Source organism: Syngnathus typhle, linkage group LG5 (genome assembly GCF_033458585.1).
Source record: "Syngnathus typhle isolate RoL2023-S1 ecotype Sweden linkage group LG5, RoL_Styp_1.0, whole genome shotgun sequence".
NCBI classification, from domain to species: domain Eukaryota; kingdom Metazoa; phylum Chordata; class Actinopteri; order Syngnathiformes; family Syngnathidae; genus Syngnathus; species Syngnathus typhle.
In genome coordinates this window covers 11,306,023-11,333,391 of record NC_083742.1, presented here as the reverse complement: position 1 = coordinate 11,333,391, position 27,369 = coordinate 11,306,023, and the positions used below count along the sequence as shown (strand labels likewise).

The 27,369-nt window shown below is 42.2% G+C and overlaps 1 protein-coding gene across 4 annotated transcripts; it reads right to left on the bottom strand.

Moving 5' to 3' along the window:
• ebf2 (EBF transcription factor 2) lies at positions 1-27,369 on the bottom strand. 4 transcript variants are annotated; one of them, XM_061279620.1, is made up of 16 exons: positions 26,822-27,369; positions 25,253-25,409; positions 23,836-23,899; positions 21,604-21,659; positions 21,423-21,496; positions 19,598-19,666; positions 4,891-4,972; positions 3,422-3,563; positions 3,040-3,170; positions 2,810-2,936; positions 2,617-2,705; positions 2,437-2,502; positions 2,069-2,243; positions 1,824-2,006; positions 1,577-1,747; positions 1-1,405 (listed from the first exon to the last, which is right to left on the bottom strand). In XM_061279620.1, exons 1-16 carry the CDS (start codon positions 26,953-26,955, stop codon positions 1,374-1,376), a joined length of 1,752 nt encoding a protein of 583 aa, XP_061135604.1. In that variant the 5' UTR covers positions 26,956-27,369; the 3' UTR covers positions 1-1,373. The 4 variants fall into 4 exon arrangements, with proteins under 4 accessions (XP_061135604.1, XP_061135605.1, XP_061135602.1 ...); XM_061279621.1 differs by having other exon boundaries at positions 23,836-23,893; XM_061279618.1 differs by having other exon boundaries at positions 1-1,747.

Sequence of the window (27,369 nt, the reverse complement as noted above, 5' to 3'; positions counted from 1 at the left end):
TCCAAATTTGCTTCATGGTTTTATTTGGAGCACAAAATATAATTACACCTTGCGATATACAAATCACTTTTGCACCATGTTTGTACCGTTTTAAAGAAAGATGGGTTCAAAACATAATATTAAAATTGCTAATATTTTTTAAATAAATAAAATTAACCAAACTCTCAAAAGAAGTTTATAAAAAGTCCTCAACTCTGTGTGTTCTTTGTTTTCACATCCTGAGAATGTCATTTGTGTTTAATATCAATGTATGTTGTACCCACAATGTACCGAAGACTTTTATTGTGCTTTCATCTACTGTACTGCATAGAAACTAACATGTGCTCTGCAGAAACATGTCGAATGAAGCTGAAAATCTTAATGTTATTCAAATTTGCAACGTAGGATGACAAAATTACAGCGCCGTATTGGTTCAACAAAGCATGCATAAGGCTAACTAACATCTTTCCTTTATACAAGGACAATAAGCGTCTTTTGTGACCTGACTCATAATGCATAATATTAATCCTAGTTACGCAAAGAGCTTGCAAACTGCGGATATGTCATGCGTACCGAATTTTTGATGAAATCCACATGTCGAAAAAAATTAAAATTGAAACGCATTGTTTTTCAATTAACTTAATCAACAGTTAGGAAAAAGAATCACTTTTATAAGACATGTTTATATTATTCCCTAAACTAGCTATAATAAGTTAAATTGCTTGTACTTAAATAAATCAATATATGAATTCCTTTAGCAATAACCCTTGAGACAAACAATTCTCACTTGTAAAATCTTAGAGATCAGAACAAAAAATAAAGGGTCTATTTTTTTTTTTTCTGGAATGTAAATTGTCTTCAAAAAATCCACTACAAAAACATGTCGCTAACTCACAGACAGTGTACACACATGCTGTTTAAAGTGTCCATACACAGACGAATAGCACCCTGCTTATCAGAGCTGTCCATCATTGAAAAATGTTCAGTGCTCGTGTATACATCTCTGGCAAAAGTTCGGGCAGGTGATGGAAGAATGCAGAATGTGGCATATATGCCAGAATAAAGCGCAGAGCTTTTGAAGCTTGTGGGTGACTTGGGACCGAGTGGTTTTCTTCATATCACAGTGTGGTATGGTCCTCTGGTTTGCAAAGAATCATTGCCTATCTGCACTAGGGTTGAAATAATTTCCTATACAACTGGAAAAGATGTCGTGTCTTTGGATAGTTTCTAACGTTTGCCCTTTTCGTCGACCTGCGTAAAAGACGACTAAGGAACGGCCGGATGGGCTCAGCTAGCAAAGTTAGGCATGGTTGCTATTGATCAAATTTCCATCCTCCCTGCCCTCTTAGTGCCAAAAGAGGGGCTAAGTGAAGCAGTGGTCTGGGGTAGATTTGCTACATCGGGGGAACAACCAGGCCCGTCATCGCTGGAGAGAAAAGAATATGCAAAATCTATGATACTAATTTTGCATTCATGTACTGCACATCCAGCAACTTTCTGTATCTGCTTCAGTCAAAGCTCGTCGTGGTTAGAAGAAGGGGTTAGACTGCATTCGTAAGTTCGGAGAGCGGGGTCAGATAGTGAGTCGGATGGCTACCTCTGAAGCTGTTCCCCCCTGAGGCGGGGCAGGCCGGGGAGGGGGAGCCCTGGGGCCTGAGCACGGGAGCAAAAGCACTCTTCTGTTTAGCAGCGGAAGGGAAAGAGGAGAAAGGCAACAGAGATGACGACGAGCTGGAGCTTCCGGGTATGGTCGGGCTGGAGGGCATTACTGTGGACGAGAGCCTGCCGTCAGTCTTATGTCGTGACATCACAATACCAGGTTTGGCCAGCCACAACTGTCTTACTGTAGGGGGATCCCGTGGGGGAAGCGCTGCTGAAGCCAGGTGAGCCAGGAACCCCGAGACTGGTCATAGGAACGGTCCCATAGCCTCCCGTCATACCACCGCTGCCTCCGTAGCCTGACTGCTGAGGTGTGGAAGCTGAGGAGTAACCTCTTGGCGATAAGCTGCTTGAGTTGCGAATATAACCTGTAGAAAAGAAACATTGCATAAGGTAAAGCTGGACTCAAATTACAAGCCGTTCCGCTCACCTTGGCTGCTCTGCCCTGGCTCCCCGATGCTGACACCTAATTGGGAAGGGTAGGAACCCAAACCCATGACGCTACCATGGGCTGGTGAGCTGGGAAGTGCTTGCAGCTGACTGTGAGGACGGGGAACACTGTAGAGGGCCTCCGCAATGTCCGCCGCTCTTTTTAGTAGCATGTCCTACAGGAGATGAACACCATAAGTACTGTCATGTCACAGCTTTTTGTTCTACCAATAAAGCAAAACCTCTGAAACATAATTAGTGATGATCAGATTATCTCAAATGCAATGTGTGAAAGATATTTTTTACATGTGGTTAATATTTGCAGTGTCATTTCCCGTGGTAATTGGCCCAAACTTTTTTCCTTTTTACCTGATTACTGTGTGGATTTCCATACAGAGCCTCCACAAGATCTGCTGCCCTCTTGAGCAGAATTTCCTGCAAATAGTTTATGTTAACGTTTTAGATTATCTCCAAGAAAATAAGAAAATTCAGTTCACAGCTAAAATGTGGTTTTTGTTTAGCAGGACCATACATTTGTGGATCTCTCACCTTAGCCATTTTTTCTGGGTCACCAGGATGTCGTGGAATTACTTTCTGAAGCCTCTGGAAACCGTAGTCTATTGTCGGCTCATTCAGGGCTAAAATAGACGGGTATGTAGTACCTTAAACATTTGTCACATATTCTAACAGCTAACATTAACCACCTCTAATTTGCAAAAATCCCAATCTGTTGCATAATCACCTGTGTAGATGAAGCGTCCGGGGGCTCCCTTGCAGAATTGTTTCGATTTATAAGACAGTGTGACCTCCACCACCCCTGGGATGTGACGAGGCGGCGTCTGGACACGGATAGCGTGCGGCGTGATTAGCTGGGGGAGAATCACAAATTTATGGCAGAAGAAAAGGAAGGAGAGGAATAAATGTAAAACCCATGTGTATGTAAAATGTCAGCCACAGTAAGTTCATTGTTACCTCACTCCAAACTAACATGCTTCCAAACACCACCTGCAGCCCATCAAAGAAGTTCTCCCCAATGACAATGACCATCGCCCCGCCTGTAGTCCAGCCCTCGCTGGGACTGATGGCTTTGATACAAGGGGTGGCTGTAAAGAAAGACAAAATATAACTTATGGGAAAATGAAGCTTCATATATGTCTCATGAAGCAGTTGTTATATTTTTTATTCTGAAATGGCACTCAAGTATTGTAACAGTGCTTTGAATAATCTCAGTGGCATAAGTAACTAATCAATTTCCTACATAATTAGGAATGACAGTTGAGTATATGCAATTACAATGGCCGTTTCTGGACACAAATGCAAATGCAGATGTTAGTGTAACACAGTATTTTCTCACCATACTCCATGGTATTCTCCGCGGACTCGCCTGGCTCCAGTCGGCGAGCCCGCCGACCGTGTTTCGAGTTGTTGTGGACGAACATGTTGTCGGACACTGCTAGGACGTGGCCGTCCACGCTCACAGTGCTGGACAGGACCACCTGACACAGAGGAAATGAAGCATGAGCGTTTCTGTGCATGACTTGGACAGCATGCTGGGAGTTACAATCTCTGGTTTCAAGCAGCATAATACTTCAAGTGAAACAATTTGTCTCGGCACAGAGGTGATGCTGTATGATTTCTCAGTCTGCAATGTGACATGAGTGGGAACCTGATAAAATATCTGCATCCATGCACCTCTCTACTCCATATGGCCTCTTCTAACTTTGTGATTCATATAGCATGCAGTTGGCTCATCAGGGCTGCGTGATCCTTCAATGACAGCAAACATATGGAGCAAATCTCCCACTTTTGCTGGCTGTTAAATCAGGGCATGATATATTGTGACCCTAATTTGATCTGGACACACCATGTGTGGGTTCCATCACACATGTGCCATGCAAGAATGACACGGCCATAATTGAGAAGAGGACACTTGTGGTCTGTCTGAGGGATAATTAGTTTCAGAATGTGTTTATTAAAAATAAATAAATAATGACTGGGGCTGGGTTTAGGTATTTCTTTTGTAGCCAACACTCATTTAGAGCTGAGATGCTGATGATTATTATTATTATTTAAATCAAACCACTGTTTGATAATAAACACATGGTAATAAATTTGCACGTGAAAAAGCAATGAAAAGAAAAGGAGAGAAAAAATCACACGCTTAAGGTGGTAGAAAGGGAGGGTAGCTCTAAGAAAAATAACTGTAAATTATCGATCAAGCAGCTGACTTGTGTCCGGCACTGAGCACCTTTTAACCCAGAGATGAGAGTCTTTGCGGGCTCATAACTTCTCAGCATGTGTCACATCCCAGGAGTTAAAGCAAACAGTGTGGAACACGTAAGACGGAAAAGTGGGACAGGGTTAGCCGGCAGAAACAAAATGCCAGACAGGGGCCGCTGGTGCTGAAGGATGGCAATGGAAGTGAGGCAGGAGTGTCCCCGGTGACCACTTCCTGGGTCACGGAGTGTGACCTCGTCCATCTGGAGCCAATCACTCAATTCTTGACAACTTCCTGAAACACCTCAACCTATTTCCTGCATCCCAGCAGCCTCTCTTAAACATATAAATACTTTCTTTTGTCTCTTTTGTCTGGAGGAGTCATCCTTATTGATTTCACCATCCTTCTTGATCTTTAGCAAATACTTGATTGTGATTCATGTTTTAACAAACACCTCCAAGGTTCGACAGAATGAAAAAATAATCATTAAAGTTGTGCACATCTGTGTTGTTTCGAATTGCGATGAGTTCTGCACGTAGTCAATTCTGCATCTCATCATAAGCCCGCATCCTTCAAGCATGCATTTGTTTTTCATCCGCTGGTACCTGGAATCTCCTCATGTCCCTGGGGTTTCCTGCCGTCTTCAGACAGTTCTGGTTGCATTTCAAGAAAAACTTCAAGAAGAACCTGCAGAGGTAAATAAAAGGACATGTATTTGCACAACTACAGCAAGTAAGAAATAACATGAAAAAGATCATGTGTATGATTACTTTGCTCACAAGCAACACTCCAACAGTCAAATGAGACGTTCATTATTTTCAGAGGCGGCCGCCGTGGGTGCAGTTTTACGTAGGTGTTGATGCAGATCGGGCTGATTGCAGCTCTGACATCAATCCCAGCAGTTAAGTTTATAGTCTGTTAAGTCAATGCCATTAAAGTCGAAATCATACGATGAGAAGTAGAGTCCGGTGAAAAGCTCTGTTGTATTTCAAAGTCAACTACAGACGGTGATGTATGCCTGCAGACCCAAGGGAGCGCCGAATCCCACAATGCCACATTTGAAAACGCCACATGGGAATGAACTGAAATACAAAGTACAGAGAAAGAGGAAGGTTGGGATGGAGACCGAGGCAGTAGCCTGGACATGAATTTTGTTGGCAGGACAGGTACATGTGTTTCATTATGTATGTGAGTTTATTTGGAGTGGGAAAAGCTGCATGGAGGCATCGGGACGGCTGCCGATAGCCTCTCCTCCACCAAAGAAAACCCGAGAAAAAGATAGGATAAATAGGGGAGAGCGAGACTACGCAGAGACTCCAAATCCCAGGTGTACGCAGTTCGGCAACATAGCCCGCTGCCATGGCAACGCAGCTCTGCCGCAATCCCAAAGTCCCCACGCTGAGAGGCGAAGACAGCGATGCGAAAGAGAAGCTAACAACATGACCACATCCTGTACCACTCAAACACAGAAAAAAAATGAGATGCTTTGCTAGGTGAGATGCAGAAAAATTAAGTGAAGGGGTGGAGGGGTGTACCACGCTGGGTAAAAAAACACATTAGTCTTGCAGTAATATTCAATTAGTCACATGATGCGAGCCAAAGCAAACAAAAATGATTTGAAAGAGCAATTGGAAAATAAAACATCCTTAACAAGTCTATGCCTTCCACGGAACAACTTACAGATAAAAAACAGCCATTAATGCTCCCAATAAAACTAACAACAATGCTGTAGAGAGTTTTTCCCCCACCCACACTGCGCACTGTGCAAATATAAATCATCTTCAGGGAAAGTAGAGGGGGAACTTGACTTTAGCTCCGGAGGTTTGAACACGCCCATCAAATTCTAATCTTTCCTTCATTTTGTCATCTTTTGAAAATAATTTTCCAATCACTCTCTCCAACTTCCTCCCTTGTGAGAATAACCCAGTTTGCATATTTCTAACTTTAATCGTGTATGCAATGTATCATTTCGGCTCTTACATCAGAGAACAATCAATATTGTTGTTAGCAGGGAGTGATAATATTTATGCTTAAGAGTAAACATTTTTTAATCTGACTTTGGGATGGGCGAAGTGCTCCGTTCACATCTCTGAGTCTGCAGCTTGATCTTTTTCTTAAGCATGAGCGATCCAGTCACTCCGGTTAATATCTGCCTTTGGGAAATTGCGATGTCAATGCGAGTATTGGGGGCCACGATCAAATGGAAAAAAGTTGTTAAGTTCAATAGACTAGCAACTGCCACTCATGTCTTCTGCCAGTCCAGTCACTAATGGAACCATGGCCTACACCCTCTGGCTTTGCACACTTTATGAGGGCCCTTGACCTTGTTTGTTGACTTTTTCTCATCATTCATTGTTTGTATGACACCAGATGCCTCACACACAAACACATATTCACATGCGTGCATGCACACTCTAATTCATTGACACCCCCACCTTTGTCCCCCCCCCACCCCAACCCAACCCTTTCCAAAAATCCCATTGAGTCAACTTTTCACCCCCCTCAGTTCGGACGCACACAGCTGCAAATGCTGAAATTAAAGCGAGACATTGACGCATATATTAGCATGTATTAGCTGCTTTCCCCTGCCCACTTAACATGCAAATCTCCCAGCCCCGTCGCCTCGCACCTTCTGCCACACATTCATTTGCTGAATTATAATTAGACTAATCTTGCATAATTAATAAGAAGTCGAGGACCCTCTGTTTTTTTTTATACCCCCTCATCTATTGTGGTTGCAAAAGTTTAATATTGCCGTTGTTTGTTTTTGTTTTGGTAATGTAATACACCCACACACCTCCGCATCCTCAAAGCAGAGATGAAGAGGAGAACATACAAAGGAGTGGAAGTGATCTTCATGCCATGGGGGGGGGGGGGATTTCCGAGATGGGATATTTTCAAAAAGAATTGTGTTTATGTTTATTATGTGTTTTAGCACGTTAAATATTCTAGTACATATAGAAGGCCTACTGTTTGCGTAGCCTTCTGCGAGAGAATGTAAAGATCTGTATTATGACACAGAATAGGATGAAAAAGGTGAAAATGAAGCCAATGGAGAAAATGACCAATTAACTAGGAAATCAAGAAATGAATCCAAGCTCTAACTTCTTTATTATCTTCTCTGCACAGACAAACCAGTGGACCCAAAGCGAAGACAAAAGTCTTAAACCGAGGGATCACGTTCCGCACTGGAACCACGGGGAGTCTGTTTTTTTTCATTTCTGTCTTCACTTCTACATCTCTGTTAACCTCTTTTGTCTGCATCTGTTTCAGTTCCCAAGACTAAACACGGGCCTCGCAGCATGCAGCCACTATGTCCAAATGGTGACAACTCGCTCAACTTAAATGACAACAATCACCCTAAGGAAACATACAAGTAAGTTTCTAATTCCTCTGTTGGACATTTCTGTCCATTGGCGCATCTGTTGCACATAATGGCAGACTACGAAGCTTTACACATGGGCTTAATAACGAAGGGTACACCTAAGCATCACAAAACCTCCAACAAAATTTTCATGGGCATTCATCAACACTAATGACTGTTGACATAACTGCCGTTTCACCCAGGCATAAAAGACCTTGCCCTCTCTGTTCATTGTAAATGAACGCTTACCAGTTGCAGCAACTGCTGAGGCATGAGATGTAAAAGAGTTATAGAAGCCTTACTTTATTCTACTCCTTACTGGGGTCTTGACTCCGAGGCTTGAGATCCCCGCTTATGTTAACATGGCCCAAAGAAAAAATAACAGCACTGTGCAGCAGTGAACAAAAGTGAGAATAAAATAGTGAAGCACTATATTTGTGTTGTGTTAGCCAGCCACTTCATGACGCATAGAGGAAAATATGAGATGTTAAAAATCAGCTGGGGCCTCACTTTAAATAATAATAATAATATTAATGATGATGATTCTACAGGGCACAAGAAGATTTGTTGCAGAGATTTTGTGGTGGAAAATGTAATGAAGATTATCCATTCGTTTATCAGCTAATACACATACCTGGTTCATGGAGGGGCAATTGAATTGAATTGAATTGTAACTAAAAGGGCAAGAATAAAATCAAATAAATAAATGAATGAAAATAAATAAAAAACTATAATTAAAAAAATAAATAAAATACAAGAGCGGTAAAAACTGAGGAAGAGCGATGGAGATTTACTGATGTCTTGCATCCAAGGCTATCACTCATTCAATAAACACACACACACACAAATGCACGTACACACTAACCTACACACCACACAGAAAAAAGAAAAACACTGTCCTGACATGGTGGGGGGAAAATTAAGAAACCAGATGTGGAGCTTTAAACCATACTGACATGCTGAGGGCCTTCCTCTGCCACATTCACACACTGGGAGCACTAAGTCATACAGCAGGCCTACAAATACGCACGTATGCATCATGCCTGTGTCACACATGAGCAAAGGGCGCGTAGACCTCATACATGTGTGGGTTCGCCCCAAAAATATACAAGACCAAGCTTGGCTTGCAAGAAATAAATCTCCAGACTATTTATGACACGTTAATGTCAATTACACATAAGCAAAACCACAAAACAAATGTTGTGGATATGGGACCCAAATTGTGTCCAGCGACTTTGGGTGAGAATTATGATAAAGCCATGTTGACTTAGGATATGTTTCACCTCAAGACAAAGTCTACAGATGGCTCGTCATGCATCAGCGTGTGTATATGCATCCAATTAGTACATGTGCCCAGGCCGAAGACTGGCCAAGGGGGAGGGTTGGAGATGTTTTGTTTTCTTCTGTGGGGAGAGCTATGTTTGGGGGGGCGGAGGTGGATCGGTAATAAATACCCCTGGACCTGGGTCCCCTGGCAGACTGGAAGCTAGACTGGTCACCGGGGTTAACACTCGGGGCATGTGACCTTTGACACTGCTAATGGGGCACAGAAAACCCTCAATGAACTGATACACCCACTGTGGCATACCACCACAAGACCTTTCACACCAGCCTTCCAGTCCCCCCCTCCCGACACACACACACACACAAACGCACACACATACCCCCTCTTAAAACATACAGCCATATCATAGGCATCAGCTTCTCACAGTCAAATTGACTCCTTGTTTTTTTTCTCTTTGCTCGTTTCAGATGAGTTCATGTTTGCAACTGCTTACATTTCAACGGCATCCTGAGTGGATGACATTGGACTATTCAGGAGCGTTACCTTGAACAAATTACTAAAGACTCTGTACCTATGAGAAATGTTGAGCCTCCAGTTATCCATATTTTGTTTTGAGTTACCAAATCTGGTTCCTTTAATTCTAAGTATATACATAGTGCTTTTTTTGTCTTCTTGATACTTATTAATTGAACATTCCATCAATTTTGACTTTGGCTCTCCCTCCACCTGAACCATAATGCCTGATAAAACATTAGTGTTGGGAATTTTGGTGGTTTTGTTTTAAAAATCAAAGGTCAGAGAGCTAAACGACTTTGGAATTCTTTAAGCTCCAGATTGACTGCGTCTCTCCAAATTCACCCCTGGAATTGTCCGACCCACCTCTAAACTTGAGAACTGTGACAAAAGCCAACATTTCAAGCACTCGCCCTGATTTATAGTGCTTGGAGGTGTTGTAAAACTTTCATGTGTAGAAGAGAGAGGAAAGGAAGGCTGCAAGAAGGGAGCAAAAGTAAACAAGAGGTGCTCGGGTGTTTCATCTTGTTACTTCATGGTCTTACTTGCTGTAAATGTGCTTTTAATTTCACTTGAATTGAATGTGAACTCTCCCAGGCTTAACCAAAAGAGTGCCACCACATGGGACAGCGGTCAGCTCGCCAAATAGATGGATATGAAAAGATATTCAGAGTCTGCAGAACATGAATTCACAACCAGGACAGGGAATAGAAGTCCCATCAGTGGCCTGACCTCTCCCAGAATGTTTGCTTCCTCCTGAGGGACAAGCATTCAAAATATACTCTCATAACTGTCAAACAGTGACATGCAGCCTCCTTTACAGCTGAACAGATTTGAACATGCCAAAAGGTCATGTGCAATACGCTAACACTAATCCAGCTTTTTCATTATCAATCAGCTGCTTTTCACTTTCACTGCTACCATGTGTAAATCAAAGCGTGACCCAAACATTTCTCTGAGATCTTGGATGGATGCCTCCAAATGAGAAGAGCGAAAAGAGGAGAAGCGACAGAAGAAGAGATGTCTTCTTAATTAGCCAGTAATGATAAGATCTGACAAACAACATCTGTTTCCTGAAAGCCAGAGAAGGGGGGTGGCAGAAAGAGAGAGGGGGGCTCGAATGGCAAACCTGTGAAGTCTCCACAACAGGGACCTGCTTGTAAGAAAGTAAAGGGGGAGACGTGTGAAGGAGGGAATGCCGTGTAGCGTGACACAATAGAGGAGTGAAGGATGAGGAGGAAGACAGACAGAGGAGAGAAATCTGACAGGGTTGAAAGCGTCTAAAAAGCCAGGATGACTTTGACAGACAGAGGAGAGGAAAAGCGATCAAAATGAGAGGAAAGATGGGGAGGAAGATAGATGCTCCGCGAGGAGGTGTGCTGGATAATGGTCCTGTAGGGAGCTGGAGGAACGTGTGAAGAGACGCGAATGGAATCGCTCTGAGGTCCAGGGTGCAGTAATTTACAGTCTGTGGCTAATACGCAGCAAATGTGTGGAGTCCACGACCATGAGAGGTAAAGAGGAGCTCAGCGCTGGTCAGGCCTGCTGGGTGTTGTTGGGGGGGGGGGCACAGTAACTTTTGGGGCTCACAGCATGCCTGCTGGGAGCCTGTCAACAGTCACATGGCCCCCCCTGCCCTCAGCGCTGACAGATTCATCAGGGCTGCTACCAACACAAGCACACACCCAAAAACTTTGTTGTGACATTGAAATAGTTAAATCCCGACTCGTATTTTGCTTCTCCTCCTTGAAGAGGACTACGCAACATCTGCCGCGTGAATGATGACAACACAAGACTATTAGAGGTCATCTTTTTTGGCTTATCTACTATATTGTTGTCTGTCGAAAAAATGACTGCATAAAAAGAGAAATGCATCACTCCATCAAAGTCACATTAGACTGTTTGTTGCTTGGAATACACACTTAAGTACACGCATTAAAACAAAAACTAATTGACTTTAAGTAATGCTTCCTCAGACAACAGCAACCTAACTGAAGTCAGGGGTTTTGTTTGTCATTTAGTTTTAGGAATAATTTATTTCACATTTTATTTTGTTGATTCAACACAAACAATTTAGATGTTAAAAATAAAATTACAACATCAAATGTTTTTCCATTTTTACTAACAATAGAATTGTGTGGCACCAGTCAATAAAAAAAATCCTTAGGGTTTTTTTTCTGTAATTTTTTGGGGGGAGTGCACAAAGAACAATATCCCTTGTGGCATTAGCCAATAAGAAACCTGAGGATAAAACTGTTTTAGGTTTATTAAAGTGTAAATATTAGCATTCCTGGATGTTTTCTTTAAAAATGAGAAATCCAACTCCTGAGAGACTTAGTCTGTCCAGATTGCAGCTAAACAGACAAACAAACAAAATTGGGAGGCTTGCCGGGTCTGTGCAGCACCAGGGGGCATTGTGAAGTCATTAGTGAAATTTAAAACCTTTACACAGGAGGATGACCAGGCTCCATCACACACACACACGCACACACCAACACTTGTGTCCAACTAAAGAAAACAGCCCTTGTTCTTAAAGACCACGGCTAACTGGCCTATGACTTGGCAAAACACACACACGGGGAACACACAAAGTGCCTGATTATGCTACACATATGACATGACTGATTTGCAAAATTAATTGTGATGCTGAGAACTTTCCCCTGGAAACCAAACCCAAAGAAGGGAAAGTCACATAAAACCGCTCACTTACTTGCAATCTGAAGTGCCCTCTAAATCATGCTAATCTCTCGCGCTATGATCCTCTTTGCCCCCCCAGTTAATCTCCAAACTGCTCAAGCAAAGGTGAACCCTATTAGGATTCAGATAAATGGGAACGTTTGACGCTGCTCCACACAATTCATGGAATATTTACACAACAGCAGTGGTGGAAAGTGCTCCTCCAATGCTCCTTAAAAAAAAAAATGAATTACATTTTACCAGCTTCTGTTCTGTATGTGAGAATTAATTTTTCAAGCAACTTTTTTATTTTTACTCACTACATTTGAAAATAAAAATTCTCTACTTTCTACTCCTGAACTGCTAGTGCAACAATCAGTCATATTATTTTTTTGCACTCCGGTCGAGTTAAACTCACAAATGCACACAAACTCAAGTGAAAAGCTTGCCTTAGCAAACCTCCCCTGTGAGTTTGCCTGAGCCCGACATAAAGGTCCGTAAACTTTTAGCAGTCTGACTCTGATCGAGGCTCTCAGACAGTACCTGTCAAAAAAAGTGATTTTGTGGACTATGCATGGTCTCTCCCTGTCTGTCTTTGTCTCCTTCTTCCCTTTGCATTGCCCCCAGGGAGGAGGCATCCCATGGTCCTGTGCCAGCTGCTCAGTGGTCCAGCCTGTGTGAGATGGTGTGCACTGGAGCCTCAGGGCCCGGTCGCCAGGCTGCATCCCCCACCCTGCACACCAACCCATGTCTGATGGACTTACTGACAGGGGGGTGTGAAGAGAGTGTCCAGGGTTCGACCACCAGGGAGACACCGTGACAGTGGACCGGAGGGACCAGTGGTCATGACTTTATATGTGCATAGAATTTTCTGCATTTGTGTGTTCTACTACCAACATTGTACGGCAAGTAAGAGAATGCTTCATAAGAAAGATATGACTACAAGGATTTATTTAGGTAGACTGAACAACAAGTTCCATGCCAGATGCTGCGCACCATGTTTGGTGAGAATCAGCCCAGTAATATTTATGTAATCCTACCAGCAGACAAACACAGCCACTAATGATGGTGAAAACAAGACCTCCATCGTGGAGGTGAAAATGCTTTTTCCATGAACTATTTTTAAACTCTCCAGTGAGTAATACAATGAATTGCCGAGATGCCAAATATACACCATACATAAATTCCACAGAGTATCCATCTCATGATTGATTATGAGGCCATTACTTTTGTGATTTAAAAAAGAAAATTTCAATTGGCTTACTGTGAGAAATGAAGCTCACATTATTATTATTATTATATTATTATTATTATACAGCTTTGCCCACTTCTGTGTTGGTGTTTGCTTGAGCCTAATCCCATCTGACAATAGTCACCCGCCAATTATACACGATCTGTTCATTGACCATTAAAGTCGAGAAATTATTAAGAGGGCTTCACTGTTTTAATTTATAAATAGTGAAGCAGATTTAGCAGCATACTTGCATGGCTGCTAAGGATCTTAGAATGGCTGTAGGTTGCCTGCACGCTTGACTCAAGAGCAGATTCATCCAATTAAAATAATGTTTTGTATGGTGTTCATCCTCCAAGGTTCCATTGTACTGTCTCTATAAATTGGAAGTTACCACAGTAATTTCTGTAGGAAGAACTACAAGATGGCATAGTGACTAGAGGACAAGCAATCCCCTGCATTTCTCAACTCACCTCAACACAACTTTATTTGACAACAGCTGCAGCCATAACAAAGCACTTTGCACAACACATGAGATGAAATATTAGAAATAACACAAACATAATCAACCAACATCATCGTCACACGTCTGCCTCACTTCCCACTGCATGCCTGATACAATGACTTTGAGTCACACATTCCGTTTTTGAGTGCTTCTACTATGGTGACCTCACAGGACATTGCGGTACATCAGTGTACATCTGGGAAATAGGAGGAATGTGACCTCTGACACAGTCCAAAATTGTTGCTGAATTTATTCTTCGGATGAAAGTTTAATGTTCTTTCCCAAAGAATGACTATATTTTTCCTTTGAGATCGATGCAAGCGTTCAGGAAGCTGTGTCCCCTACTGCGCCAAGCCCAGGGGTACGCCATCATGGCTGCTGAGAAAACAGTTGAGTTCTGAAGCAATGTTCCTAGTTTTTTTTAATGGGTTTAAGTGGGCCGTGCTCAAGCAGGTGGAGCCACCACCATTGAAACAGATGGTCTCCGAGACACCGCAAGACATTTACATATAACAATAAGTGATTTCTGAATAGTTTTTTTGTCAAACTACCCAGACAGTGTTAATCCATTCAAAATTGCTGGCTGCAGATTTACTGCACTAACCAAAGAGATTTAAGTTTATATTGTGACCATATATCCAGGATTTAGAAAACAATATCCGTAATAATAAATATTCCACGTGGGTATTTTGTCAAAGAGATGATTTTTGTGGAAAAAGAGATTAGACTAGTTTAAAAAAAAACACATTGTGGTTCGTGCACATAACTAGAACACAACAAATAGATCAATACAAACCAAGATTAAGACTAATGGATTCCACTTGCTGTCCAGAATCTGAAGTCAAACCATGACACACATAATGACTGCTCAATGAGGGGAGTAAAAATCTTAAAAAGCACAACAAGCTCTTTCTAAAAAAAAAAAAAAAAAAAAAGAAACTACACAACATCAAATGTGGTGTACTGTTTTTCTCACTTGTAAAATGTGGACTTGAAAGATTGCTGATCCTCACAGGAGCTTTAGTGAGCTCATTTTGAGTCTGGGGGAGGATACAGCAATATTGACAGCATTGGAAAATTCCCATTGATTATTCTTCTTTTCTCGGAGTGCCGGCTTGTTAAAAAAGAACGCTCTTAGAAACACGATCAATTAGTGAGATAGTGCTGGCCATTGATCACCCGCCTACCCCCACACCACAAGACCACTGCCTCGCGATGGATCCCCGCGCACACTCCTTATGACCAACTATTGATCTCCGCTTCTTAGCCCAATATAAAAGCACACACACACACACACACACACACACACCCTCCCAGTGAATGCTGACCTCTCCAATGCAAAGCACAGAGTCCATTCTTACTAATACTAATACTGACAGCTGCTTGTCTTCATTGTAAAGCCACCACAGCACTCATAAATACAAAGGTCAGCTTGAGCTCACAACCAATATAAGTTCTAGCTCAGAGGTCATCGCGTCAATAATACCTCCATTTAAAAAAATCTTGTCGGGTTAATTCCAAAGAGCCTCTGAGAAGACGATATAAAAATAGAATTGTGATATGTACATATATATATATATTTTTTATTAGCTTTCAACTGAAAGGTACATCTTAGAAATTTGCAAGATTAAAACCGGGCCAAATTGTGACAAATAAAATCTTTCGCCTTCAACCTTTTTCACAGACTTCGAAATGTTACGAGCCAAAAGTAACTGGCGCTCCTCAATTGTGACTACAGCGCCAATTCGAGATACTTTGTAGTGGAATTTTTCTATGACTGCTAAATGTTGGTTCCATGCCACACATACCTTTTGCAGTCAAAGGTTCAGATTGTGTTTTATTGCGTACCTGAGAATTGCTGAGTCTGAGGAAGAAGATTTTCTGAAGCTGCAACTGGGACTTAGGTCAAACTGGAAGGGATTTTGAACATTTCCAAATAGCAATCACTTTTGGCCAGGATTATTCACGTTTGCTAGGTGAAGACAATGATGGATTTCACTCCAGATATCCATCCAAAGAATAGATTTTGAATGGTCAAAAGCTAGCCAAAGTGTAGGCCTGAATCCAATTGAAAATATGTGGGGGAATCGCAATCACCCTGTGTAAAAGATCTCTCACAAACAGATTTGTAGCACTTTCAGAAGGAAGTGTAGTCAAATATTGCTAAATATTTTAAGTCAACATGCCTTACAAAAACAACACTACTGTTATTTAAGTAAACAGTGCCTTAACAACGCTTCGTTCATTTATTTTTGCACACTTGCCCAAGCACCTTTTGTACATTTGTTATATTCTCTCATTTTAAGATCCCAAAGGGGATTTTTCTATTTTCATTTGGCGATTGATGTCATGTCAAGTTTTAAAATGATCTCATATTAGATACACATCAGGCATTTTAACGAGCATAGCTTCTGTTTCTATACCCACGTATGGTTTCTTACATAAGGAGCCTCAATCAAGCAGTCAATTAAGAAAGTAGAGCTACGAAGAATTATTTGTTTTTAGAAAACGCAGTGAGAAGAGTTAGCAAAGATGTATGATGATGTGCCCCAAGGAATCAATCTATATGTCTATCGATCACTTGTCGGACCAATCAGTGAGCAACACTGGCTATCAGTCTAATATAAGTGCTGCTCTCCAAACAGAGATGTCACACTGGTCTTGGAAGCGCATAGACGAGTTGTCTTGAGTTAAGATTAGACAGTTGTAAAACTATTAAACACAGCGGGCAGTGGCCTATTAAATCATCTTCTCCCTTGGACAACTCCGGAGTCATCTCTTTGTGCCCTCGTCCTCCCTCCACCCTCTATCCATCCTTTCACCCCTCCTCATGGATCAGCTGTGATCTCTTTCTCCTTTCACTCAGTTTGGGATTAGGGAGAGAAGGGGGCGGGGGGTGGTGGGGGGCAGCAGAGGAAGGGGGAGAGGGAAAACTGAAACAATATGGAAAGGAGATTAAAAAAGTGGGGGTTTGGGCCATTTGGGGAATTGCAAACTACCTTGGGCTCGGGTAGGTGTCCTAATGACACTGGCTAATTATGGTAGAATTAAACAGGCCAACAGAAAAGGTTTACTGAGATGATTAACAATAGGGAAAAAAGAAAGTGAGTTCGCTAATATGAGGTGAAGTGGTGTGAAAGAGCATGTTGGGGTGCAGGAGATCAGGAGATAAGAAGACGAGATGGGAGAAGGCAAAAACAAGGGAAAAGGAGGAAGAAACGGGTGGAAAGCATCATGGGCGATGGTCGTGAGCGGGCCCCCGCGCACTGCATGTTAATTGGAGAACAGGTGTTGGGGCTGGGAGCAGGAGGCTGATTACTGGAACCACAGAAACAGACTATACGCCCCCTCCTTCACACAAGAACACACACACACTCACATACACACACACACGTGAATAATTTAAGATCCAAGCAGTGACTGGGGAAAAAGGTCAGACTAGGGGTCACCGAGACACATATACAATTGCACATACATTCATATACATAAATAAACGTATGAGGTTCCAAAAACACTCTGAGCGTACCTCCGTTTCTCACCATGCAAACGCTGACAACATTCACACACCTCTTTTCAACACGCATGTGCTGCGCAGACATATAGTGAAATGAAAAAAAGGCACATAATGGGAAATAAAATGGACCACACCAAATTCTCTTGGCTTATCAGAAATTAACAAGCTCCTAATGGGCTACTCCCAGAGGAAAGGATTTTGCAGGGTAGTCAAGAGGGAGAGACCCCCACCAAGATGGGATGATCCCCGTGCGATTAGAAAGGAGCAGAGGTCAACGATTCATCTCAAATCAGTCATAACATCCCGCAATGGAAATACTGTGTACATGATTTGCTCTCTCCACAGCAGGCTGTGGAGATACTTAAATTGAGGTTTAAGGCATTTAAGGAGGAAGTGTACGTATATGGGATGGGACATTGAGAGAATAATGTGCAAATGAGAAAAGCAGCTGCTCCCAGGCATTCTGGGAACACTGAAAAGACAACAGCCTAGTTTTTCCATGATATGAAAAATATCCTGAGCAGAACTCCTATGAGACAGACTGTCAACAGGCAGCCAGCTTGAACTGAGAAGGGGAAGAAAAGGGTCCTTGACATAAATGAAGTGAGTGTTTTCTTCACAATTGTTATGAAAGTGGGACTGAAGGCAAAACGGAAGGAGAGGAGGTGCGGCAGGAGGGAGAGCCAATGAAGGTTGCATCGATGACATCACAACCAAAGTATTTCTGCTTTATGACCATTCATCACTCTGCTGACAGACCCGTGAAAACCCGAAATCGCTCGAATGTGAGGGCCTTCACACACTCTGATTACCGTGGTGGTTAAAGTGTGATAAGTGGCGGTCAGGGTGAACATTGACGACACGTGTGAGTCTGCAACGGAGGTATGAAACATGCACATGCTTCACATATGAAGATTAATGTGTTTGACCGGGGGTGACGGTGTGGGGGGGACGCTCAGGTGCAACTGGTCCTAAGAAGGGTGAGAAATGAAAGACGTCCGTAATAATTCTACTCTCACTGCATTTTATTAGGTTCACGTGGACAATCTAATAAAAGCCAATCCAAGTGCTGTATCAAATAGGATTAAAGTATGATTGACACTGTTAAGCATGGAAACATTTTCCCAACACCCGTGCCACATTTAACTTCGAGATACGGTGTTGCCTTGAGATACGAGTTTCATTCGTTGCTGGACCATACTTGCAAGTCAAAACAATTTATATCAAATCATCTTTTCCTTTAAAAAAATGGAAATTTAAATGAATCCATTACAGACTTCCCCAAAAATAACCCTCCACAATATTGTACACACAGTAACGATGTAACGAATGTTCCGCTTTTTCTCATGTTCCCGCTTTGACCAACAGTAGCAGTATAAGACAGACTATATCGCTCTACGTGTATTGCTGCACCATTTGTATTCAGCACATTCTTTCAAGGGTTAATGTGGCATAACAGAATGATGATATTTAGAGCTTATTCCTTTGCTTTTATATTTAGTTTGACGGTCAAATTTAACTGGAAGGGGCAATAGTGGAAATAAGGCCTTTTTTCAGAATCAATCACGAATTGCCAAACTGCTGCTCATTGCGAAGTAAGATGAGGTCATTGCCGCAAATATAGCGCTCACAAGTCAAAATTAAAAAAATATATAATCCAAATGACAGCTTGTATCTCAAGTGACTTGTATCTCAAGGCAGTAGTAGAATTATGTTCTTCTCCAAAACTATACACAATTTTAAAGTCATACGTTTGAGCTTTTCTACTCTGAATTCATAGGATTGAAACATAATGGGAAAAAAATGATGTTTACATAAATATTTACGTCTACAATGTATGATGGAGCTCAAATTACTCCAATGCAAATTAGCACCACAATGATAAACAGATTGTTGAATTGATACCTCACATGCTGTGTCAATCAATAGGCTTGAGAAGCAATTTCAATCTTTGTAATGACCTCTTGCGCTCGATCTATTTTTATAGTCACTATGCGATAGTCATCTTAAGTGACATGGCCAAAGCTCTGTACCAAGTAAACCTGCACGAATACATCAGCATCTTCTACTACAGCCGTACACAGACCTTAAACCAGATGGTGTGTTACAGAGTGGAAATGCAACCGTGTGTTGTGAGTGGTCAAATTTGCACAAAAGCGCAATCTTTCTCAGTGTGCAACTAAGTAGGAGTCCGTGCTTTGTGTACTGTATTGGAGCTCCTTACCTGTCAATGATGACTGGGTCAGAGGGCGTCTCATTTCGGTTACCACAACTCTTCTTCTCACAACAGCGGCTGAGTGGGCAATTAAAGGGACAGAAAAGACAACAAGAGGGAAAAGTCAGCCGGGAAAATAAGCAATTTAAACAGGAGGAGCCGTCATTTGTCCACAGGCCCAGACTCTGCAGTCCACCAACATCCAGCGGAACACAAAGGAGGCATGAAAGGGGAGGGGAGGTGGGGGTAAAAGAATAGAAGAGGAAGAAAAGGTACAACAACACACCCTACAAACAGTGAGAGACCATTCAAAAGTGAAAAGGCAGCCAGCCAATCTGTCACATTGATTCCGAAATCAAATTCAACCCCCGTGCGCGCACACACATACACACCATTCGTCAGCAGTCCTGTCCGAGGAGCCTGCTGGTCACCCCCCCTCACCCCCCAAAGCGAAGTCCCCCTCACTGCATAACAAAAGTGCCCCCACCCTTTACCATCTGCCACCCCTACACCTCGCCTCACCCCTCTCGTGTCCCAGCTTGGCCCTGCCCTGCCCCCCTCCGCCCCCCTGTCAGACGGCCTCACTCCCCAGCTGTGACGCTTGCCCTCTGCCTCTTCGGCTCTGTTATTAGCCAGCTGTGAGTCACATTCGGGCATCTGCTAGCTACACAATGGCAGAGCCCACTCCATCTCAGCCCCCCGTCCTATCCCTGCTGCTGCCCTCCAACTCTGGGTCACTGGCCCACTCATCTCTCCTCTTCCTCTTCCTGCACACACCCATGTTTATCCATTTACCTTCATAAAGCACATTGTTATTATATCATTATTATCCAAACCCTGTGATATGGAGCAAACGGGCTCTTCAAGCTGCCAGCTCTGTTATGATAGTTACATCTGCAAAATGTGTCACTCATCATACGTTAACAAAGTTGAAACATGCTGTCTAGGCTCATTCCTGGTCTGTCAATTTGATGAAAGAATTGTAATAACAGTCCACTTAAGCGCTTGTGGTTATGTCAGCTGTCGGTGCACTGGGTGGCAACATTCTGCTTTATAGTTAGACTGTGTAACCAAATTTATGCCTCATTATATTATTACATAATGTGAAACAACATGAAACTAATTATTGGAAAACTCGTTTTTGTGTTTTTGAAGTCAATGTTATTTTACAAAGGAGGTTGGTATAAAAAAAATGCTTGCAATATATCTCCATTTGCAGGACAGATGTGGATACTCATGGGATCCATATTCATATATATATATTCATATTATATGCACTGGTGCATTTGGGCTATCAAAATTGGCGCATCCTGATTTTGGTGTTGTTGACTGGGCGCTCGGGTGTTCTGTTTCCTTTTACCTGCTGGGACTAAGTATTGTAACACGATTTGGGGAAATTTTGCGGAAATGTGCGGTGGATTTGATCACATCATCGGAGTGAAAGGTGGTCACTTCACGTTGGTGAGCTGTGATCTCCCAGGCCTTCATATCATCCACCTGTGGAGGTTGGCTTGTTAAGACGTTGCTTTGTGCGCTTTGACGTCCTGCATGGACTCCAGCAAATCAGTTTCCTTTTCGGTTATCAAGAACTGTGCTCAGATTGCGCGCCGATTTCAAAGGGAATAAGAAGCTCCGCTTTGATTAGCAGCCAAACAAGTTGGCTGTGTTCACACCCACAACGGTGCAACACTCCTCTCTTTAACTGAGGCAAATTGCTGGTGCCTTTGAAAATACTAAAACCCAGCTCCTGCGCAAATTTAGACTGCGCCTTACACGAAAATAGAGCCCATGATTTACATTGTGCTATGTAGAGGTAGATGTGGAGACCACCCACCTGCACATGACCTCATGCGTGAGCAGAACTCTGCACATCTCGGGATTCTTGTTTTGGCCCTCGTATGATATTGGCTGTGAGGAGGGAAAACCAGCAACAGAATATGTCAGTTTTATGTCAAATCATTTTGCTTCGTTCCCTTGAAAGCTGAATTTAATTAGGAAAAGAAGCGCCCACCTACCTGTTTTGTGACTGAGTCGATAAGTCGTGCATAAAGATCTTGCTCTGTACGGACCCCTGCACAAAAAGACCAGATGTTTGTCTCTGATATCTTGGCACGGCAGACCTCTTTTACTAATACCTATGGATGTTGTTATCACAAAGTGTGACAATTATTTAGTCACCACAGAGGCAATTAACTTGCCTAATTCCTCACTCATCAGCCCCTTATTGCTTTGTAGATTTAATATATGAACAGGAAAACAATTTCTGAATCTTTTTAAAATTGAATTTGTATATTACACTTGGTTGTATATAGCCTAGATAAATAAATATACATTACAGTTGATCTCAAGTGTATAAAAACAATTAGAAAAACTGTTTCCGTTGAAAAATGGAAGGGGAATCAAAACAGCTCCATAAACATGCTGATTTCGCTCTGATAATAATTAAAGACTTAAGTTGACCAAAACAGTGATCTTGTCAGGAATAACTGGAGCAGGGCGACCAAATGCAGCTTGGGCCAGGGTTCATTGAAGGGAAAGGGAGTTGGAAGGGAGTCAGGTGGGGAACCGAAGACACATATGGGACAGAGACTCACGGCCAGCAAACAGACAGATAGACAGACCGACCGACAGAAGTCCACTTGGACAAGGATAAAAATCTGACCGTGAGCCTCCAGACAAGACCTGGGGGGGGGGGGGGGGGGGAGACTGGACGAGCAGGACACTTGGTGCGGACACAGACAAGGAGAAACACATGGGCAGGGCTTAAAAGCAAAAGGTAACAAGAAGAAGCAGGGTGACAGACATTATGGTGATGGAGGGGTGCGGTTGAGGGAAGTTGCCGGCCGAGTGTGCTCTGTCACATGCGTGACAGATATACAACATCAGCTTTTTAGTTCTTTCAACTGGAAATAGATTTATGATCTAAATATTATCCCCTATAGTCAACCCCCTAATAAAAAAAATACACAACATTGAACTCCATCCAAGAAACATGAAGAAATACGATTGCCATGCACTTTATATTTAATCTCTGATGGTTTCTGAGGGGATTGGAAGTTATTTCTTGTTTGATGATTATTAGTTGTCTTCTGTTTGAAGACGGAATTTACAGCTGCGCTCTTACAATTTATCAACAGCGATGACATATTCCCAAAGCTTGTTGGAGACTTTATGTAACTACAGTGTGTACACCAACAGGTAAAACAACAACATCCAGCTCGACCGGTCTTATTTAATCGGAGGCCAAAGCTCTGTTGCTTGACAGAAGATCTCAGTGGGGAAAAAAAATATCTATATATCCCTCCATCTATTGCAATGTCTTTGATATCGCAAGGGGAAGGCGATGAAGAGGAAGTGCTTTTGGTGTGTGTGTGTGTGTGTGTGTGTGCGTGTGCTGTACAAGGGATTTGCCGGAGAACATGTCTTTTATCTTCTCTCCCATGGGTGCCACTGTGATGGCAGAGTAGGGGCAGTGGTTGCTCATGGGAACCAAATGTCTCCATGTATCCCTAATGTGATGTGGGAAACACAATTGGAGGTGTGGTTGGAGATGTTCAATAAATTGCTGATCTCTGTGCTCTGGAGTGTCTGAGTTGGCAACATCTCGTAACTAGACTTCCAAAAGTTAAGCAATTCTCTGTTTCACTTTTTCTATTTTGCTTTTATTGTGTTTGAGGATGGTCTTTATTAATTCGCAAGTGAATGTGGTAACTATCTCATTTTAGCCTGTGCAATGTACAAGTGTTATGAAACAGCATCGAGAAGGGTTATGATGTTGGTTGATGCGTGTCAAGATATGCATAATGCTCTTTTCACACAGTTGCTGCATCCACAGTATTGGACATAGCGTTTGGCAATGAACATGGAGCTTTGGTTTGGCCTACTGCTCTCACACTTTAACACCTAGTCGAAGACGGACGAGTCGAAACTGATGAGGCTGCAAATCCACAACGATTATATTTTTATACAGATATTTTCATTCTGTATCACTTTGTTGGACGAATGTTTCGCTGCTCCACAAAGCGTGAAAGTCTGGCGGCGGCAGCAGACAGGCGAGTTATAAATCCTCTGTAAATAGGGTGCCGGAAACAGGTGATTAGTGATTAGTTGACTTCAAGCCTCAAACGACGGCGCGGAGTCGTAAAGTCGACTAATCGACTATCGCTTCAAGTCCTACGCGTGGTACATGAATGCAGAACGGCTACATTGACTTGTATGCGCAAAGGTTTCGATTTTCTGCCTCTTACCATTGCTGTAGAGGAGTTGGAGCTTGTAGTGGGTGCCGTTGTTGGTCTTTTCTCCCGTCTGCTCCTTGGAAACACACGCACACACCCACACGACACAGAGCATGTAGTTAAGCACGTTAGGGACACGGTTGAACACAAAGCCAATCTCTCCAAATCCTGCAGTTTGACCTTCTCCGGGAGCGGCGTTGAGATCACAAGGCTCAGCATTGTGCGCGTTGTTGCCATAAGCTCAACGCTTAACCTTGGGTCACACCGCCGCATAGGAGAGGCTGAGCTATCGTGTCTCATGCCAACTCCAAAAACCTTGAGATTGGCTGCCGAAGAAGTTAGGAGTGCGACAAGTGTGTTTGACCATAGTATATGTAAGAATGAGCAGCGGTCAACCTTGACGGGAAAACTTCCTTTGCACTCTGCTTCTCCTCGCCTTCAGCCCGCACCTCCTCATATGCTCCCCCTCTCTTTCTTGTCTTCTACCTCTACTGGTCTTTCTAAGTGGTCTCAAAGGAATGCTCTCTGGTCCAATAACCCAGGAGGCATCTCAAAGATGAGAGCAAGGGGAGAAGAACAAGAAGGCTGGGGAAAGCAGAGCAACTGGGAAAAAGGGAAGAGGAAGCGGGCAAATTAAGATGCATGAAGTTGGAGAATTGGGGAAGCTGGAATTGGTAATATCAGGAGATAGATTGATGACTGCCTTTGTAGGTTTTATCAATCTAAACAGGGGGCTGTTTACTTGAGTCGTGCCATCGTTCTACCTCTGCATAATTACAAAGCCAAAACAGATGCCAGGGTAACCATGCAGAAAATGAACCCACTGGCACACACTGACAGCTCTCAACCCTGGCGTTAACACACACACACACAAACTCACGCACACACACACACACACACCATCCCTGACATTCCCAGCAAACCTGACTTGACAAGATCTTGGGAGCCAAGACGGGCTCACACGCGACACAAGTGTCTGTCAACAGTGGACATGAGGCCGTAGTCCGTTTTGAGTTTTCTCAAATGCAATGTCCCACTTGGCCAACCTGAGGAATTCGCCCCTTGCCCTACAGTGCTGTTTTGAGACGAGGCTTTGATGATTAGTTCTCTGTGGATAACTTAACACGAGTGGGAATCATTTGCATTTTTTTTAAGTAGTGGTGGCCCCCGCCTTCTAATGAGGCAAGCTGCTAATTAGTCATTAGGTATTCTTTTTCAATCCCACATCATCAGCTCACTGAGGCTATACAGAGCTTGTGTAAGCATGAAGCCGTCAGCTGTTCCATGCAAGCGCTGAAGATCAAGAGGAGCAACTGGTTTCTATTGATGAAATCTGCTATCGTGTGTTCTTGTTGCCACTTGAGGAGAGTGATTGCCTTTCGTGGAGAACGGTGGGGAAATATACTTGGAGAGTAAAACTATAACACACCTTGTCGTGTTCCACAAAGTCCACAAAAGCCGTCCTCTCCACTTCCACTGGCTGCCCGTGTCGGTCGTAGAGCGCCAGCACAAAGTGGAAGAAGTTGGACTTGCGCAGATTGGAGGGAGGTTGCTTCTCAAAGTGAGCTCTGGACAGGGCCACTCCACTGGGGACAAACATGTAGGTGCACACTCTATTAGACGGACATCACAACTTTTTCTGGGTGGCATCATGTCACACTGTCATGTTTGGATGAAGCCAAAGATGGCCTTCAGAATGAAACTGAAGCCAAGGTTCCTTATATTGTGATTCTACAAATATCAACAACAATAAAGCACAAGTTTAATAAAAGCTATCATTTCCATATAAAGCTGTTTCCTTCATTATGTTGATAGTAATTTTAGTATTACAAGATTACATATAATATATTATCATTACGAAGTATATAGCTCTCGATTTAAGATTAATTTACGCATAATTAAATGCACATTTCTCCATATCAAAGTTTTAAAGGAACAACATTGAAGTTTCCACATATTTGATTTTTGCAACTCAAGCTGAAATGTTTTAAATAACAAATTAAATAATAACGACAAAGAGGGGGGAAACACTTAATATTAGTATATCTTCACCTTGTATTGCACCCATTAGCATTCGATACATCTTATTATAGATAATTGATGCGAGTTGATAACATCAGCCAAATTAAGGAAAACAAAACCGAACACATTATAGGCTATTTTTGTGGATTCAAATTTCACCCAAATGCATTTTCTTTCCTGCAACATTTCTACAATATATATATATTTTTTTTACATAAACCAAAACCAAACTGGGGAACTAAACCAAACACCAATTAAACCGTCAGTAGCATTTTTTTTAATAAAGTGCATTAAATCAACTCACTTTTAACTTTTCTTCAGCCCTCGGTTTTAATTTTGAGAGAAACTGTTGTTTATTTGATAAACTTTTCAAAGGGGAATACATAGAATTGGTATTTAAGCAAATTAAAATATGAAACAACAGACAAATGAGAGCATTTTTTCCAAATTCAACCTATTGCTCTTTTATGTAAAGATTATTATTATTATTATTATTATTATTATTATTATTATTATTATTATTATTATTATTATTATTATTATTATTATTATTATTATTATTATTATTATTTTTTCAATCCAACTATGTCCCTCTACTAAAGAAGTTCCAAAAACATTCTGTGGTCTGATGTTTCATTTTCCAATGTGTTGGTGAACTTGAAGTTCCTGTAACATGCATTTATTATCATTATTATTATTATTATTATTATTATTATTATTATTATTATTATTATTATTATTATTATTATTATTATTATTATTATTATTATTATTATTATTATTATTATAAATGAAACAGTTGCCTTATATGTGCTTATTGCCCTCTTGTCGATATTCTGACACTATATTGTGTTTTATTTTGAAGGCTTTTAGCTCATAACTTTGCGATAATATATGAGTTATATATCACGACAGGTTTGCGGCATTCAGGCACTTAAGTTTTTCCATCTAAAGTCAGATGATGGAGCTACATTACCTTTGCGCAGCGACGTTGGCATCCACCACGCCGACATTACGCACCCAAGAGCGGACTGGATCCATCTCCTCTCCTAGGCTTCTTTCTTTTAATCCGCTCACTTCTCGCATCAAATGCTCCTGGATCCCGAACATTTAAGCCCTGTCCTGAGTGGTGTGGGCACTTTTTGAAACTCAACAAAAAGTCAGTCAGGGAGCCAGAGTAGGGGAAAAAACACACTCCAAAACAAGCGCCGCGCTCCTCCAGTGCGTAGCAAGATAGGGAGAGGAAAAAAAGAGCTTTAGAGCTTAAGTTGCTGATGAAGTGCGATGATTTGCAAGTGTGTCGTGTGATATGAGTCCACTTGCACTTAAAGGTGCAAAGATGTAAATAAATAGATCCCGTCACAGTTTTCAGTCATGGTCCAAGTAGAGCGCGAGCAATCATCTGCTCCTTGTAACTAACTACCGCGGCACAATATTGTGTGCAAGTCTCGTTGGTCGTCAGCGCAAACGAGCAACCCGCATCCAAACAGTCGGTCCGAGGGCCAGGAGGCTTGCAGTGAGCCA

What these genes read in the sequence shown, in the direction of transcription:
- ebf2 (XM_061279618.1), bottom strand. Translation starts at nt 26,955, where the DNA reads ATGTTCGGGATCCAGGAGCATTTGATGCGAGAAGTGAGCGGATTAAAA. An exon ending in GACCCAGTCATCATTGACAG is followed by an intron (nt 4,973 to 19,597) that starts GTAAGGAGCTCC and finishes TTACCTCTGCAG; the next exon opens with GTTCTTCTTGAAGTTTTTCT. An exon ending in GCATGTTAGTTTGGAGTGAG is followed by an intron (nt 2,937 to 3,039) that starts GTAACAATGAAC and finishes ATTCTCCCCCAG; the next exon opens with CTAATCACGCCGCACGCTAT.